Here is a 17,905-nt window from a genome sequence, read left to right as displayed (position 1 = left end):
GTGAGCTCGCGCTGCACTCACTTTGCACAGAGCTTTCTCATACCCAAATATTTGTGAATGATATGATGTACACTTTCAGTTGATATCTTTAGAGTGTCTGCTATTTCATTCAATTTCAATTTACGGTCATTCAAAATCATTTTGTGGATTTTTAATGTTAATGTCGGTAACAACCTCTTTATATACCCACACTCCGTTCACCGTCTTCGGTGCACATTTCACCACTAAACTTAGCATACCAATCCTTGATGGTTGATTTTCCTGGGGCAGTAACCGGAAACTCGGCAAAGTTTTTGCTTCAAAAAGCAATATTTTATCAACACACGAAATTTCATTTTATCCATTTTTTTCACAAGAACAAAAGTTGCTTCACTCAAAATGCTATAATTCACAAACTAATGATCCGACAGCTGTCAAATTTATACACCCATCTACTGAGGGTTAGGGCTAACTAATTTTAGTAGCGCCATCTATGTGTCAGGCCGGGGACTTTTCAATTCGCCCGTTATAAAACTGTAAGTGCTTTAGTGATAAACATTGCTTGCAGAATACAAAATACCTTATCCTACTCACTTTGTCTACTCCCAAATATTGGAGATAAGTTGCAAAACCTTCCTTTAACCAGAGATCGTTCCACCACTTCGGCGTTGCCAAGTTTCCAAACCACTGATGAGCTATCTCATGCGAAATTACCGTTGCTATCGTTCTTTGATCTTCCACTGTGGAGCTGTGGTTATCGAAAAGTAAACTGTTTTCTCTGTAATCGAAATAACAACGGATTAATTTATCAATAATGGCGACAGTTTTTTTTACCTGAATGTCACTAGACCCCAATTTTCCATGGCTCCGTATCCGAATTCTGGCACCGCCACCATATCCATCTTTGGAAGGGGAAATTTAATACTGTAATAAAAAATCATCGATGGCAAAAGATCATTTAGAACAGTATGGAAGAACTTACCTAAAATAGTCCTCGAAATATCTCAATATTTTTGGAGCCAGTCTAGCCGCATAATCTGTTTGAGATATGTACTCCCTTCTTGACCATATTTTGATGATGTTGTTGGTAGATTGTTGAGACATCAGATCGCTCAAAATGAAAGCGACAAGATATGTGGACATTTCTGGGGTTTCTGGATAGATATCCCAATACCAGGAACCTTCTACGGTTCTAAATAACAAAAAAGTCAAATTTAATTAATAGTTGTACATTGTCTATCAGTAAAATTATTTTTTAATTTATGTTAAAATCTATTTTAAAATGATATTTTAAAATTAAGTATAGGGATAGTAAATAACATTCACAATAATATTATCTAATGAATGGACTCCAGAATGGACTTCGAATCAGAAAATACAGCAATCTGTCATAGTAATATAATTAGAGCGAATTACATCATTGTTCAGTGACGGATGGTACTCAAAAAAGGTTCCTGGTCTGGAAAATATAAATGTTTGTTACTGTTATTACTGTACTAAAATTACTGTTATTTTCAACAAGCCTGAACAACATAAAAACGCTATTTTCCGAACTTTTGTGCGTTTTGCATTTGCGACATATTATGCGAACATTTTAACTTCTAGAATTTTTGGGTATTATATCAATAGTCAAAAATAGAAGTGTTATTTATTTATTATTTATCAGGAAGCATGGATTTAAATAAATGGATTTAAATTGTCTTTTAGTGTAACTTATATAACAACATCTTTCTCTCAATGGTAGTTTTAAAGCATCATTTACGAACAAAGATGATTTTCTTTGATAGTTTTGTTAGATTGATTACGGAGTTAGTGATCAATGATATCACCTCTTCTAAAATATCGATAGTAATTCTCAATTTTTTAAAATCTCTTCTTTAATGTTAAACATAGACCATAAAGAACTTAGTTAAATAATTATCAAACGGGACATCTGATGCGATACAATGAGATAATGCCCACGCCATCTATAATAAATTCCTCAAAATTGATTCACTTTCATAGCAAAATAAATTTTAATAGAATACGCGGAAAATATATTTCTTAAAGGCTGAACTATATAATTTTAATACTAATGATCCGTTTCAGGAAAATAGAGCAAGATAGCAACAAAAGTTGAGCAAGATAGCCACGGTACAGCTACAGTAGAAACAGAGTAATAGCAAAATATTTTGAGTGAAGGGACTTAGATTTTTCTAATAATTATATCAAATGAAAATTCATAAAAATGTTAGTCTAGTTTTCGAAATATTCCAAAAACTAATTATTTTACTATTTTTAACCATTAACGACCATTTATTGAATTAAAAAGTATAAATCAGACATCAACTGAAGATGAACTAACTTTTTTATACTGCTTGGGATCTGTTTCACGCATTAGAGATGTTGTGATCTTGTATGTGTATTGTCCTTGTCGTTCGTGTCGCTCAAGTTATGTGGGAAAAAATTAAGATATAAATGCAGAAAATGTCTTCTTAGAGACATTCGAGCTCCAATCTTGCGGTAATTTTGCAGTAAATTGTCGTAGTTACGTATTACATGCTTGTAGTCCGGTGATTTGTGCTTACCAAGAAAGAAAGAAGGCCGCTACATGAGGTGTTTTTTGTATACTTTGTACACTTATCGTAAGCTATTAGTTTTCGAATATCTGGTTCGATAAATATTCCTTCTATAATTTTTGCAAATGACAGTTTTGAAAACAACTTGGTTAAGTACTGTTAATTACTTTTTGCACTTGTACTTGGACAAATTGGCAATGTATCATTGTCCGTACGTAGAATTGGCTTCGATACTGATGATACATCAGGATATTCATAGTGTGCTATTTTTTTGCACTTATACCGAAGACATTCATCGAGTAAAAGTAGTAATCATCTACATTATTTTTCTGTTATCTTCATAAGGTTGTCACAGAAAATGAAAAGTATACATTTTCACCAAATGACCACTAGTACTACCTTGTTCTGCTTCCGTTACAAAACAATTTCGGCACCCATAGTTGTCAGTGTTTACTAGACCAAAACCAAAGTGTTGCAAATACATATCTGTGAGTGCATTTTTCATTATTTTTTCCACGTTTACCAAGCATATAACATCTAAAAACGTACCAAAAACACTTTAAATCGACTTTGCAACGTTGTATCTGTATTTTTACACATTCTGAAGCTCAATAACAGCACAAAAATAAGTTCCAAATTATGTTTAATGCAATGTCGTCCATCTATGCGTGACCATGCATGAACTGGAAAACTAGAACCACTCTTGACACACGGATTGAAGATCTGAGTTCATGGCATCAAATATTGTTAAGAATCGTTTACAGCTGCCCGAGTTCAAAAGCTGAATTTGTAAACTTGTGTAAATAGAGGTATGGCCTCATTTTTGAAGATATTTAAAGAATTTTTATAAAAACGAGACAACAACGAATTCAGTTCTGGAAATAGTGTCCATTGTATTCACATTTCACGATACCTCAGATAATACAGATCCCGTCGTGAAAGAAACTTGCAAGCCTCAAGACCATTTGTGCACATCGCTCAGCGTTTTAAACTGTATCAACTAAGGAGTACTACATTGATCAGAAAAATAGTAGATAAATATTACAATCAGGCGAATATGTTGCGTACCGGAGAACTTTACTCCAGTATTCTGAGTCATGCAGCAGTATGACTTACCTACTTCCCTGCTCAGTAAATGGCTTTTTTCTGATCCAGTTCGTGGTTTAACTTGATCAAAGTTTGGTTTTAGCACTTTGCAGCCACTACCTGCCTGGTTTCAGACGACGTAATAAATACTCTCATTAATGTTCCATTACATGGAAACATCCTTCTTCACAGTCATTGTCCTGCTTTGGTGTCGATATACTGGGTTGTCTCTGATTTTCTCACAATTCCTTACGGTGGGATTCTCGTATAAATAGTATATTACACCACAAGGGCCGTAAGTTGAATTTTTTCAACCGAGATTTCAACTTGGAAATATAGAATGGGAACTTAAATGGGCACAACCGTAGCCATGATCTCAGTGTGCTGCTTGTCATGCGTTTGTTAAGAGAAGGTTCTAAATACAAAATATACAGACTCGATTTCAATGTTTTAATTTTTATGTCAATATTTTGTAGTTCTAACAGAATGCATCGTTTCCCAAGAGTTTTCTTTTAAGCCAGAAATGGCTTGATAAGGTAAACAATGATATACTTAAGGGGCTCTCTCAGCAGTACTTGTATATGCTTATAAGAGTTTTCTCTTTGCAATTTAGAATAGAAGATTATAGACCCAAATATGTCAGACCACTCTTTAATACAGATGCAGTTCCCAGTTGCAACCTAAATAGTGTAAAAAGTAAGTACATTTTTTTTTCAAAATAGAGATACATCAATACTTAAAAATATAGATCATACAGAAATAGATAAACATGTGCCTTTAAGTTCAGGCAGTCTGGAGCTAGACCATGCAACACCAAAAAGTACAAGTAAGAGTGTGTAATATCTTTTTATTGTTTTGTAAATTTTTATAATTTCTATTTTATAGAATCTAGAGGTATAGATCTGCAGTTAATGTTACTCGACAACTTATGTTAACACACTTATGTTAGATAGTACTACCGAAGAGTAAATTCGTAATGATTAGGCCATTTCAGCAGGATAGTTTGGAATTTTTTTTTGGAGATATTAGAAGCTAGGGGATTAAAGAAGTTTCTCCGACATCGGGCCATTTCGTTTCGGCATTCAAAAGCCTTATTATCAACAATTTTTTCTCTCAAAGATCACCAGGAGCTAATTGTGAAGAGGATGTTCAGAAGGAGGTTTGGATAACTTACGAAATTTTTTTACAAGCGACGTGGTAACTGGCAACCAATCTACAACGGCCATCACATTATCATCCATGCCTTCCATAACAGTTTCTACACGTATTATTAAATATTATAAAAAAAATTGAAATGAAGTTTGTAGGGCAATACAGAATTTATTAAAGCTCGCCAATATGACAAATGTTGTCTTACGGTACCAGGAAATTATTTCAATTCATATGTTTTTGAAGCTAGAACTTTTTATGTATTGTCCAAAATATGTGCCAAAGCAAATTTCTAGGAAATTCTTGATAAAATGTTATGCCAGCAAATGTCATTATTTTTTAAAACCATTATTTCTTTTCAACATCTAGAGGAGGGTAATATAACATGAAAAGTAATAATTAGGCGTTGCAAAGGAAAAAAATTAAAAATTTTGCATGGCTTCTTATGGACAGGGTCCAATTAAACACCTATAAAAATACATAAAAAGAAGAGAAGGTTTCGTATTCAAAATTGTAACATGTAACTACTATCCTGGAATTGGACAGATTATTTTTTATTTTATATATTTTTATGTTATAACTTACAACAATAATTAATGTACAATTAGAAAATAAATTATCAGTTGTCATATTACATGTGGTTTTTTATGTATTTAGAAAATATTTTAAAGAAATAATAACTAGTATTTAAATAAAATATTTTATTAAATTTGTATTTTTTATTTCCCCTTGTAATATAAATAAATTGTATTCTTATTTTTTAATCCCCCCCCCATATTAAATAAACCAGCTTTGCGCTACCTCTGGTGGCGTAGCAGAGCATAATTTGGTCATACTCTTATACAGGGGAGATCGCATTCTAAGTCTATATATTTTGTGAAGGTAGCAACGTTAATGAGAGCGGTAGGCAATTTGTTGTAGCGACAGAATAAATAGTCCCAAGTTACGAGTGTAAATACGCATAAGAAATTCTTTCCTCCCGCCGTTATAGAGGGCGCGGGTGTACTTCTCACAGGGAGTAATTGTTTAACTATCTTCCCTGTTATTGGGGTCGAAGGGACGTACTTTCGACCGAGGTATGAAAAAAATATATCTTTCATGGTCCGTAACGATTTGATCGCATCAGAGTTTATCAGTGTTCACAGGGGCTCACTCATATTTGCCAACATACGTCAAGTTGCAATTAAAAAATTGCTACAAGCATTTGTACGAATTATCTGTTTGAGTGCTTTCAAACAATTGAACTGCGAGTTCTTGTTACTGAAACCATTTTTACCATTCAATTCCATTCATATCAATAATTAAATTTTTTATAGTGTGTGGAATGTTTTATTTATCAGTTGCTATCGTAAACTATGATACTGTTAGAGGTTACGTAATCGTCGTATTTTAAAGTCATAGGAGACCGTGAAAATATTTCCATTTTAAATATGTAAAACAGAAATGAAGCTCGAGGAAAAATTATAAATTAAAAATATATAAATAAAATTCCGAAGCTAGAAACTTTCGAATGAAAACACAAAAAAAACTTAGTGCCGAGGAAAATATATTAGGTCCTTGTATGTATTCTCATCATTTTTCACGCCACTTTCACAAAGAAGGACAAATTTGTAAAATATTAATCAACATATTTTCCATCATCTTTTCATCTTTCTTGCAACATGGCAATGCCGTCTAAAAGGAACGGTGTTGGTTTAGCTGGGATACAATCATCAATCTATTTTCGCACTTCCTCAGCATTTTGAAAATATTTTCCACCCAAGGCATGCTGCAGTGATGTGAATGTGAAAATGTCGCTATATTTGGTCAGTATGTTGGTTGCTGCAAAACTTCAAGCTTCAGGCCAATTCAAGTTTCAACAATGTATCCTTTACAACTCTTGAAACATGTGACCGAGGTTTGTCATGCAAAAAAAATCGTTATTAGTCTATGATTCGATATTACTGGTCTTTTTGGAATAATACATCGTTCAATTTGTTCAATTGAATTAATAGTTCATTATATACTACACCTAGTAAGACTATGCCACGAGCTTGATGAGATAAGATTCGATGTTTATGCGGATGGCTTTTCTGGACTTACCTATGACTTGTTGCGTTCATATTTTAATTGTTAGTTACAATACGCCACAAAAACTGTGACTTTACTGTTATTTTATGTAGGTAAATATCAGAATCGTCAAAAGTTAGGTTAAACAGTTGTTTATATTGGTACATCGCATTTTCATCAATATATATTGCTGATCAAAATACATGCAACCACCTAATACTTCCTGTATTATAAATGTTAAAGCCGATAACGACTTTTACAACTTACGGTATCAATTCGGTCTTCTCCACAGGCATATTTGATAATGTAGTCATATTTCCAGGCCTGGCAATCTTGAGACTGAATTTAGCTTTAAATGATGGTTCGTCGAAGCAGGGGAAAGCTCGCCTGGCATCCGTAGGTGAAAATTGTGTTGGTACCACCGATCTGCAATCAACACAATGATAGCTGATCTTTCTAAACTTAAAACTGCAAACTACCTAACATCTCCTGCGGGAGTGATATATTCACTTTTATAAAAACCTTGTAGTTGCTTATTGAGTTCCCCTTGATATTCTAAGCTCAACATGTATGTTGAACCACTCTCCAGTTCCTGATCCAAAGTAATCCTATACCTTTGATCTTCAAGATACTTTTGAGATTTTACCGATATGGATTCTGTATGTCGCAAAAATAAGAAAGTTGTGAGTTTGGTTGCTTTTAGTATCTAAAGAAAACTTACGAGAGTTCTTCTGATCTAGTCTTACGTCTATTGATTTTGCATTGATAGTTATTCGGTTGAGGTGGAAGATGATGGTGTCCGTATTCTCCACTGCCTTTATTGTGATGGTCTCGGTTCCCATTATGGTTTCTTTCACTAGATCCGGTGTTATTTCTATCCTGTGGATTAAGAAAAATAATTGTTAGAGAGAAATATACTAGAACTGAATCTGTGTTTAGAAAAATATTAGAAAATACTGAATATATACATTTGTATTCGACATTTTTTCTGCTGTTAATTTGGAGGATATCGTCAGATTGTCAACAAGGGTTTGAATGCAGGCTTCTAGTCAATAACATGAAATCGATACGGAGAAATAAAAGTGTCATTGAATAGTACATGTAAAAAATTCACAAGTCTGCTTATTAACATTTTTATATAGTAACATGATTCTTTCTAGTTTACTCACATATAGAGTTCGCATTGATCATATTAATAATATAAATAATATGATAACATTCAAATTAGTGTTTACTTTTATAAAACCAGCAGGAAAAACCAAAATACACAATATGATTTCCTTTATTCAATAGCCAAAAGAGGTAAGTTATATTATTTTTAAAAACAACATTCAAAAATTTTTTAAGGATTTTAATGGATTTTTTATACTATTTCTGCTACACCTGTAATTAACATTCAACAGTAAAGCCCAGTTATTGGCAACTAACTTTAATAAAACTTCTGATTTACTGGACTTTTTTTATTATAAGGAATGGGCCTTAACATTATATAGAAATAGAATTAATATTTTATAGAAATAGAACAGAATTCTAATTGTTCAGCCATTGTGTGAACCTTAAAAGAAAACATAAAAAAGGCAACTGGAGCCACCTTTACCACTGAGCCTATTACTATATCAATCTAAAAATCAATTTCAAAACCACTGAGTAGTTAGAAGAAGAAAATTAAAAAACTTAAAAACACTTTCTCTAACTAGATCCTGTTGAGATTAACAATAACAGGCGATCTGTCCATTATCAATACATTGGCCTTAATTGTCAAGCCATTTGACTTTGCAGTGCGAAATATATCATGAAAAATGCTAGAAGCCCCAACATCTGTATTACCGAATATAGTATTATCATCAGCGAACATCAGATCTATCAAGGAGTCTGTAGAATCATATTAAATGCTCTATTTGCATCCACTGTATGTTGAAAAGCAATGGACAGATAACATCAATATCTTCGTGTTCATGATACATGAAACATGTTCGGTCTCCAAAATTGCCCAAAGTAATAATCACTGCAGCATTAACAATTCTTTATCTCTAACAACTTTTTTCATTTTATCTTTAACAACTCTTTTAATAACATTTTAAAATTTTTATGTCATATAATACTGGTGCATCAGTAGTATACACCGGTTCTGTCTGCAAAAAACTTTCAACAAATTAATGCAACCATTACTACATTCAAGAGCAATGGAGAGATGAGATTTCCTTGACATACACCAATCCGGACCTCAAATGGATTTGGCAAATCATTTCGCACTCGCACACAGTATTGAAAATATCGTAAGGCGCGAAGAAGTCAATAGTTAAAGTAATTAACTTTTAAGGGGACATGTTCAGCTTCCCAAGCTGCCCAAAGTGTGCCAGTGTATACAGTTGAAAGTAGAGAGAAACTCAATAAAAATTACTATCGCACGCTTTCCACGTCTATATATTCCTCCATTACCATAGCCTCAATTGAATCTAATTCATGCCTGCTCTCCTTGCGAGCTTCTTGAATATTCGTGGTCCCATATAGAGACATCATGTCATCGGCAGACGAACTGATATATTAGAAAAAAACTTACTATTATGCAAGCAAAGGCACGCTTCGGTTATTTTACAATATGGCAACTCTTAACTAAATGTAGAATATATTTCGAAAGGTCCAAACGACCAGGCGAATCGGTTATTAGTTTAACACCTATAGTAATACCAGCAAAATATTGAACTCTTATGTTAAAAAATAATGTTTAATGAAGTCTTCAGTCTATTAAAAATTTTTATATTTTTGTTAAATTAAAAATAACAATTTGGGTGCCAAAACAACGGTGATAATAGAAATATTACTAAATACATAATTTTATCTTTGACCGTGTGATTTTTACAATTCCTCGAATGTTGATGATACAATTGCTAATTTTACGACAACATTTTACTACACAAACAGGTTGCCAATTGTACCGTGTCGGTGCATCAGAATATTTTATATTTTAGAAAACAACCATTGCAATAGTAGAAAAAAAACAGCGTAGAATTCAACGATTTATTTTAAAACTTTAGAACCTCTATCTAAAATCGGACTCTGATTCATATCATGAACGTTATATCGATAGAGTTTTGACAGGAACATAATGGAAAATGTGTATATAATATTTAATAAATATATACGAGTGTTGATATAGTATGGGAGACATTTTGGCAAGGAATGTTGTTTATTTTCGTGATGATTGCTCAGCTTGACTTTTTAAAATATAGGTGAGTCGGGCAGAATGTCAAGGGCACATTTCCTGCCCCGGTTCGTTTATTGTGCTTGCGGTCTAGTGATATATTGCTGTTTAAAAGGACACGTCCCTGAGGAGGTACGTTCGTGGTAGATTTTGTTTTTTTGTACTAGGAATGTAAATTTTGCAAGATTAACAATAGATTATCTAAGACAGGGTATAGATAAATCGATAACAATATAGAATGGCATGCAATATAGTAGGTCTTGTTGCGTATTGGCAACACAACTAATGTGTAAATAATGTGATGGGTATGCATTGCTCAGTTTACATGCCAAATATAATCAAATCTATAAGCGATTGGCGGAATGTGTGATCTCTTAGATTAGGGGTGTCGGTGGCCGAGAAAAACATCGGTATATCAATAAAGCGGAGGGGAAAAAATTGAAATATCGGCCCAAAAAATATTGGTATTCTCTAAATAATGTCAAAAATAATGATATTCTTAATAAATATTTAAAATTAAGTAATGAAACCTTTAAAGTTTTAGAATTAGGTACCAATTTAAAAGGTAATATAATGAAAGGTAAAATAATGAAAAGGTATTTACAATGTATAAGAAATATCTGTAAAAATATCGAAAAATATCGGCTGACAAAAATATTGATATATTAATATATCAGTCAAAAAAATATTGGCCAAAATACTGATATTTTTTCGGCATTCCTATCTCGGACTTCAATGTCATTCAAATCGTTGGTGCTCTCTTACCAGGAGCATTTATTAGCTTATTTAATGTTTCATGAGCGATAACATCCGCTGTAATGACAAAAAACTTGGTAAAACATCATCAATGGCAGATAAATGCTGGACGAAACCCAAAGTTAGCTGGCAGAAACCGACCGATATTAAAAGGGTTTGTGGCCAGACAACATATGTTAAAACAACTGCGGCAAAAGCAACAGTAGAAATAGATATTGTTCTTGCACCGATCCTAAAATCTGGATCTGATAATTGGAAGGATGTGGTATTTTATTTATTTATTTATATATTATAGAGTGATAAGGATACAAGATACAAAAAATGTAAACCAACATGCATGATATTAAAAGTGATAGTTTTGCCGCTCCTTTCCAATATAGAGGTTAGTTTACGAATAAGCACTCCTAACGGGTGTAGAAGTAGATATAGTAGGAGGCTCTTTAAGGAACTGATTGAATCGGAGACGATAACTAATCATTTGTCTTGCACATCTTGTACTGAGATCAGGGCCCTATACATGGCAAACAGTTCAGCCGTTAATACACTTAATGAAACGGGGAGCTGGAGGTGTCCTTCCGACATCATCGATATAATTGCTACCCCCACGTAGCCATTGCTCTTGGAACCATCCGAGAATATGAAAGGGTTTTCAGGATATTTCTCAGCTTATATTGCTAGAGTCAGAATTATACCATGGAGGCAATCTATGGATGGATGTGGTATGGTCCGACGATTTCATTGTTTCTTACAATCGATTAGTTTGTGTAAACATGAGGGACGAATCACTATAATTTCTGTGGAAATATCATGGTGTCAGCGACAGTCTTCTAATTCACATGACTGATCAGATTACTATGAATAAATATCTCGACATTCTTAGTTCTTACTATGACTAGCATATTGTTGTCAAACACTGCGATATTGATATGACAAGATGATAATACTCCCATACACAGAACTAAAATGTTTCATTCCTGAATAGAGGAGCAATGTTATCAAACGTCTTCCCTAGGCAGCACTTCAACATAATTAAACAGTTATGAGAAGATTTGGAGCAAATAGTGAGGAATATATTTTCATTTACAATATCATTGAACAATTGGCGGATGTTTTGGCACGAGCGTGGGAGAACATTCCCTTGGAAAGTTTTCAGGCACTATAAGAATCTATTGTAGCTATTGCGAAGAATTGTAGTTATTTTAAAAGAAAATGGCGCCTTATCAATAAATAAATATTACACATGATGCAAACTAAATGAGAATAACATAAAAGAGAGCTTCTGAATGCAACTACTATAAATCTAAAAATTATCCGTACTGTTCAAATAATGTTATCAACAACAGATTTAATTCTTAATAAACTGCTAATGAATATTGGTACCTGAAAATCTACCATGCAAAAATTCTTACATGAATAGAACCGGAAAATATCACATTTTCCTTCCTACTATATATAACACATAAACGGTGCTAATTTGTTTCCCTTGCAGTAGGGGCGTTAGGCACCGAAAAAAATATCGATATTTCGTTGTATCCATATTTTAAAAAATATCGATATATCGCTTTCGATAAAAAAATCGATATTTTACAAAAAATATATCGATATTTTTAAGAAAAAATAAAAATAGTTATTAAATATTAAAAAAAATTTGGAATTTTTTGGAAAAATATCGAAAAATATCGGCTAAAAAATATCGACATATTAATATATCGGAATATATATATATATATATATATATATATATATATATATATATATATATATCGGGAAAAAAATTTCGGCCAAAAATCTCGATATTTTTCTCAGAAATTATGGATATATCGATATTTTTCTTGCATCCCTACCATGCTGCCGCCATTTGAGATCAATTCTTTTGTATTCTGCCTTTTGTCGCAAAATGAGAAACAAGAAACATCGATGAAGATAGAGAACAAATTAGGCCTTAAGCTGTCTAGGGGCACTAGAGCACACTTGGGGCCGACGCAAGACGTGATAGCTGAGAAGACGGGCCACTGCCTTTTCCACATCAACACAGTAAGGTAAGTAAGATAATAAGATAAAGTAAGATAATACACAAAGTTACTCTAACTAAAGAAAAGAAAGATGAAGAGTTATATCTGATGATGGTGCAGCGCAGGAATGTTAGACAGCGGTCATTATAGCAGGACTAACATGACAGCTCAGAAAATCGTTAAGCCATGAATAAAGTGACATGTGCATTCAATTGTAAGTATGGGAATTTTGTGAGGTGAGTGAGGAGCAATGCCCTAATTTTAAGTTACAGAGCCATAGCAGTTAGCCAAGATTATTAGAGGTCAAACCCTCTGGTATTTGTATATATGTGGGATCAACATGTTTCGGAAATAGGAGATACTTTTTTATTTTAAAATATTTTTACATGACATTCAGTGCTGCCAGATAGATAAAAAAGAAAGCGTAATGATACAAAACATTTTTTATTAATGAAAAGATCTCATAGTTCACAGTCCATATAAATCGAATAGTTATATTAATGATTTAATACTTGATTTAAATAACGTCGAAAGCAATGATGAAAAAGCGACAATGTCACAGATATGTGGCATTGACAGTAATGCTTTTTCCTTGGCTTCTTATTAATTGGTGTTTTTACTAAATTTAACGGATGATATAATTCCATCCGTCTGGAAAAAATATTGTATGACATCAATTTTAATATCTCTATTGATCTAGTTCAATTAACCAGCGGTTAAACAAACTGGGTTGGCTATACCACAAAGTTGACAATAAATAAATTAGGTGTTATATTGCGTTTTTTTTTTCGATTTAAAAGTCATAATAAAAACCTAGGAGTTGAGTCATCTGTTCTTCGTCCTATAAATTGTTTTGATGGCCAAATAAGATGAAACAATGTTTTATTTAAAATGTTAATGACAAGGTCGAGGACTTCTCATATTATGAATTCTCTAATCTTTTTCTTTCGAAATTTATGCAGTTCTCTAATTTGTTTGGATGATCAAATAAGACGAAACATTATTATATTAAAATATTAATACCAAAAAGAACGACAATAAGCGAAAAGTAATATAAATATAAGGCAAGTTTTTCAGGATAAAGAACAAAAGAGACCTTCAGATACCGACAATTACTCAAAAAATTAAGCAAATCGCAAGGAGATATGGGGAGAAGGTCCATTCTCATGTCAATGTCGAAGTAATATAACTCTTGGTTAGTATCAGAATAGGATACAAGCTCAAAACTATCAAACCATTTGGTCTTGTGTGGTGTAATACATAAAGTGTGTAGTGTGACACGTAAAACAGCATTATTAGAGACTAAGATAAGGTCGATGAGTCCTTCTAGATATATAATTACATAACAATGTAATAAATTAATTAAGAAGACATTAATGACAATGTGGAGGCCTGAACAATGAATTCGCCGATCGTTATTGTAGAAGCTTAAGCAGTATTCTAATTTGCTTTGGTGGCCAATAAGACGAAACAATATTTTATTAAAAATATTAATTAATGAATATGAGGATGATTCAACATATATTACATTTCTTGCTAATGTCCGAACTGTGGATACACCAATATTTTTACCGAAATTTATGCAGTTCTCTAAATTGTTTTGATGACCATAAAGACGAAACAATATTTTTATTAAGAATATTAGTGACAATGTGAAGAACTTCACATATATTACGTTTCTTACGTACGTATCCACATACATTCATCTCTCTAATTTGTTTTGGTGATCGAATAAGAAGAAACAACGTTTTATTAAAAATATTAATCACTATGAGGAGGATTTCACATATGTTATATTTCTTTCCAATGTCCGAAATGTGTATTCACCAATCTTTCTGTCAAAATTTATGCAGTTTTCTAATTTGATTTGATGACCATGTAAGACGAAACAATATATTTATTAAAAATATTAATGACAATGTGAAGAATTTCGCATATATTACATTTCTCAGGTACGTCTCCACACATATTCACTTGTCTAATTTGTTTTAATGACCAAATTAGACGAAACAATATTTTTATTAAAAATGTTAATGAAAATTTGTAGGACTCCACATATATTATATTTCTTGTCAATGTCGAGTTATGGATTCCCCCGCCTTGCCTATGATTGAAAAACCGAAGATGTATTAAATATGTTAGTTATATGAAAATGAGCGACCACATTCCTCTCCAATTCGTAAAACAAACAAAAGCATTGGATGTGAGGTTATACCTATTCACCATATAGTCCATAACATATATCTATGCTATTTCATATTGCAAAAAATGTTTTTGTCTAACGTTTTAGCGAAAAAGCGGTTAATGTGGTTTTAATTTCGAACCGTTAACATAAATTGATTCTTTCCAATCTTGATTAATTACTTTGTCGAATAAAATTTATACTGAAAAAATGTTTGGTCAAAGAGCAACATATGGTCTGGTGTTGTCATCTTGTAGAATTAACTTGTCATATCTATTTATCTTCGCTTGTTTCTGGTAACGTTTGCCATTAATTGCTTCAACAATTTATACTAGGTCATATCTTTCGTTTGAAGCACTTCTTCCTTTAATAAAAATCGTTTTTCAGGAAACACTTTTTTAGGATGTGCGACAGGTATAAGGATATGTAAGATTGGAAAAAATAAACTACGGTTTTCTTAATAGATGACTTTAAAATCACCTCACTCTAGTAATAGTCAATGCAATTAACTGATACCGTGGCGCGTCTGAAATGTAACAACAGTCCAAGGTGCATTCTGAGTGTTTGTAAACTTACATTTAGTAAAAAGTTTGAAAATGCTGACTTGAGAAAGCGATTTTCATCATATTTTGCTTTTTTACTTCTTTAAAAGTGAAAAATTGTGGGATATGATTAAGTGAACGCCAATGTCGAGATTCATCTTCGTCACTGTGACCATCTGATCACTGATTAAGTCGATGAAACTCTTAAGAATATCTAGTCATCAGACCAGTGACATGAAGTCCACGATCAAAAGTACATATCAATCAATTACATATGTGTTTGAAATTTAAATAAATAAAAAATATGAGTGAAAAAAAACAGAAATTCCTTTTTTTCCCAGGCTTTTATTAAAATGGCATAGAATTTTTACGCGCGTTTATTTAACAATTATATAATATAGAATTGCCCCCGTACTCTGACATATTCAACTTTGGTTGTGATAGTTCGGCTTCATTTTGCTTTCTCCAGACTTTTTTGGGTGAAAAAGTTAAAAATATTTCAATTTTTCGCTAGCCACTATGAGTTAATTATAGATCGATCTGAATTTCACTTCCACGTCATAAACTGTTAGCTTTCCACTATGTCTTTGTTTTTAATACTAAAATCACTCTTTTTAAGCCATTAAAGCTATTTTCAACAGCGTCTCTCGATATTTCTTTATACTAAAGGGATAAATACGAAATAAAATTTCGCTTCGAATGATATTCCTTTGATTTGCTCGAAACTTACATCCAATCTTACAATATGACGTTTTATATCTATTTATTTTACATCATGTAGTAACCGCGACATTTCCATAGGACACCACAACTACTCCCATGCTGGACTGAAAGTTTGGCACCACTAGAGAATTGGTACCATACGGTTCTGGGTATAAAAGACCAGCGAGACCATGTTATTTTTCTTCTTTATTATTTCCATAACACTTCCGTATAACTTTGATCTAACTTAATATCCCGTCCACCACATGTAGTATCTAACATTGACATAAACGTTTTTATTCTTGTTCTCTGTTCCCATGCAAATTTCTTTCACAAAATAGTAGGCAAGTGTTCGAACAAACCAACCAGTCTATACACACAAGCAACAAACTAACATTCCTACAATTGGTCACCCTGACGAGAGCCAGAACGACTCCATATGGAAGGAAAGCATGAGGGGTCCATTAGCACTGCATGCTAGACGTTTCCCACTAGACTAGTGCGATGAACGAAGACCACAGCAACCCAATAAGACCTAACAACACCGTATGAGCACTCCTGTACCCCGAGATGGTACACGTAAGTTGTCACACTTACAGGTACCCCAAATCAAATCAGACACCATATGACAATGGCAGCTGATCCTTCAAAATTACTAACTAAGGTTGGATTCCCATCTTACAAGCAGTCTCTGGGCTATTGATTTCCGCGATTGCAAGAGCCTCAAGAACTTTCACGACATAGAGGTACATTTTACAACAACGTCACTTGGAGGGGGTAATGTAACGACTGATTTTATCGATGTTATCGAACACATTTTTGACGTACTCCTTTTCTTGTTTCTCTTTGCACAGTTTTTAGTCGTGATTACTTTAAAGACCGCGGAATCATATAATGGTATCTGTTATATTGATTTTATATTAAGTAAAAAGAAGTCGTGTTAACGTTTCGATAGAAAGAACAGACTTTACTAATATCAGTTAATCTTGGACGCTGAATTGATAGATTAAAGTATGGTTATCTTTTGGATGGTTATATAGTGACTGCAAAGAAAAATATATTTTCTTTTTTTGCTCTTTTAGAAGGTTTAGTTGAGGTCGTACAAGCTCAATAAGTCAAAAAGCCTTTATATTTAATATTACAATTTTTGTAATTGTTATAGAAGTATTGTAATATAGTATTTCATGTATGCGTACACCAAAATGCAATTGTGTTATACTGGTTATCGATGAAATATTGAAGATTGTACTGTGAGTTTCATAAATTCAATAATAAAGATAAACTTTAAACACATCCAGACATTATATATGTAGACGGTATCCATGAACTAAATAAAACATGAATGTAACCACAGTACTAATTAACGATTACAGAAAGCTGAATTTCTAGTTTCATTTTTTTAATAAATCGAATAGATTAAAATCAGGAAGAATTTTTAGGTATTTTTAAAGCCTGTAGTATTGTTTTCAATGTGTCATGTTGATTTTAGTCGAAAATAATCAACAACGGTTCTAAATTCAATATTTTATGAGCGTTGATGACTGTTGATGAAGTTATATAAGCCATAGTGGTGTTATAAATAAGTGAAAAATGTAGCTCGTGAAATAGATCGTTTAGATTATTTAAACAACTATATATTTTTATAGGATACATTACTTAACAAATATCTCCGGATTAGCGTATGCGCA

The 17,905-nt window shown here is 32.7% G+C and overlaps 2 protein-coding genes across 7 annotated transcripts in view; one reads left to right on the top strand and one right to left on the bottom strand.

Annotated features, from left to right (window-relative positions):
* LOC143195289 (aminopeptidase N) overlaps window positions 1-17,905 on the bottom strand; it is a 111,120-nt gene that overhangs the window by 22,886 nt on the left and 70,329 nt on the right. For all 6 annotated transcript variants that reach the window (XM_076402303.1, XM_076402301.1, XM_076402305.1 and 3 more), the window contains 6 exons: window positions 7,543-7,700; window positions 7,301-7,478; window positions 7,089-7,247; window positions 962-1,171; window positions 814-903; window positions 574-757 (listed from right to left, as the gene is read on the bottom strand). In XM_076402303.1, the coding sequence (XP_076258418.1) occupies window positions 574-757; window positions 814-903; window positions 962-1,171; window positions 7,089-7,247; window positions 7,301-7,478; window positions 7,543-7,700 (979 nt within the window). The remainder of the gene's footprint in view (window positions 1-573; window positions 758-813; window positions 904-961; window positions 1,172-7,088; window positions 7,248-7,300; window positions 7,479-7,542; window positions 7,701-17,905) is intronic.
* On the top strand, window positions 10,057-14,233 carry LOC143195305 (uncharacterized). Its single transcript, XM_076402330.1, has 3 exons — window positions 10,057-10,155; window positions 12,586-12,818; window positions 12,874-14,233. The coding sequence occupies exons 1-3, from the start codon at window positions 10,066-10,068 to the stop codon at window positions 12,884-12,886; spliced, it is 336 nt and encodes a 111-aa protein (XP_076258445.1). The 5' UTR covers window positions 10,057-10,065; the 3' UTR covers window positions 12,887-14,233.

The sequence above is a fragment of the Rhynchophorus ferrugineus genome, unplaced genomic scaffold (assembly GCF_030347505.1).
Source record: "Rhynchophorus ferrugineus isolate W39M unplaced genomic scaffold, kcgeb_rfMv2 rfM4, whole genome shotgun sequence".
NCBI classification, from domain to species: domain Eukaryota; kingdom Metazoa; phylum Arthropoda; class Insecta; order Coleoptera; family Curculionidae; genus Rhynchophorus; species Rhynchophorus ferrugineus.
This window is presented reverse-complemented; position numbering and strand designations above follow the sequence as displayed.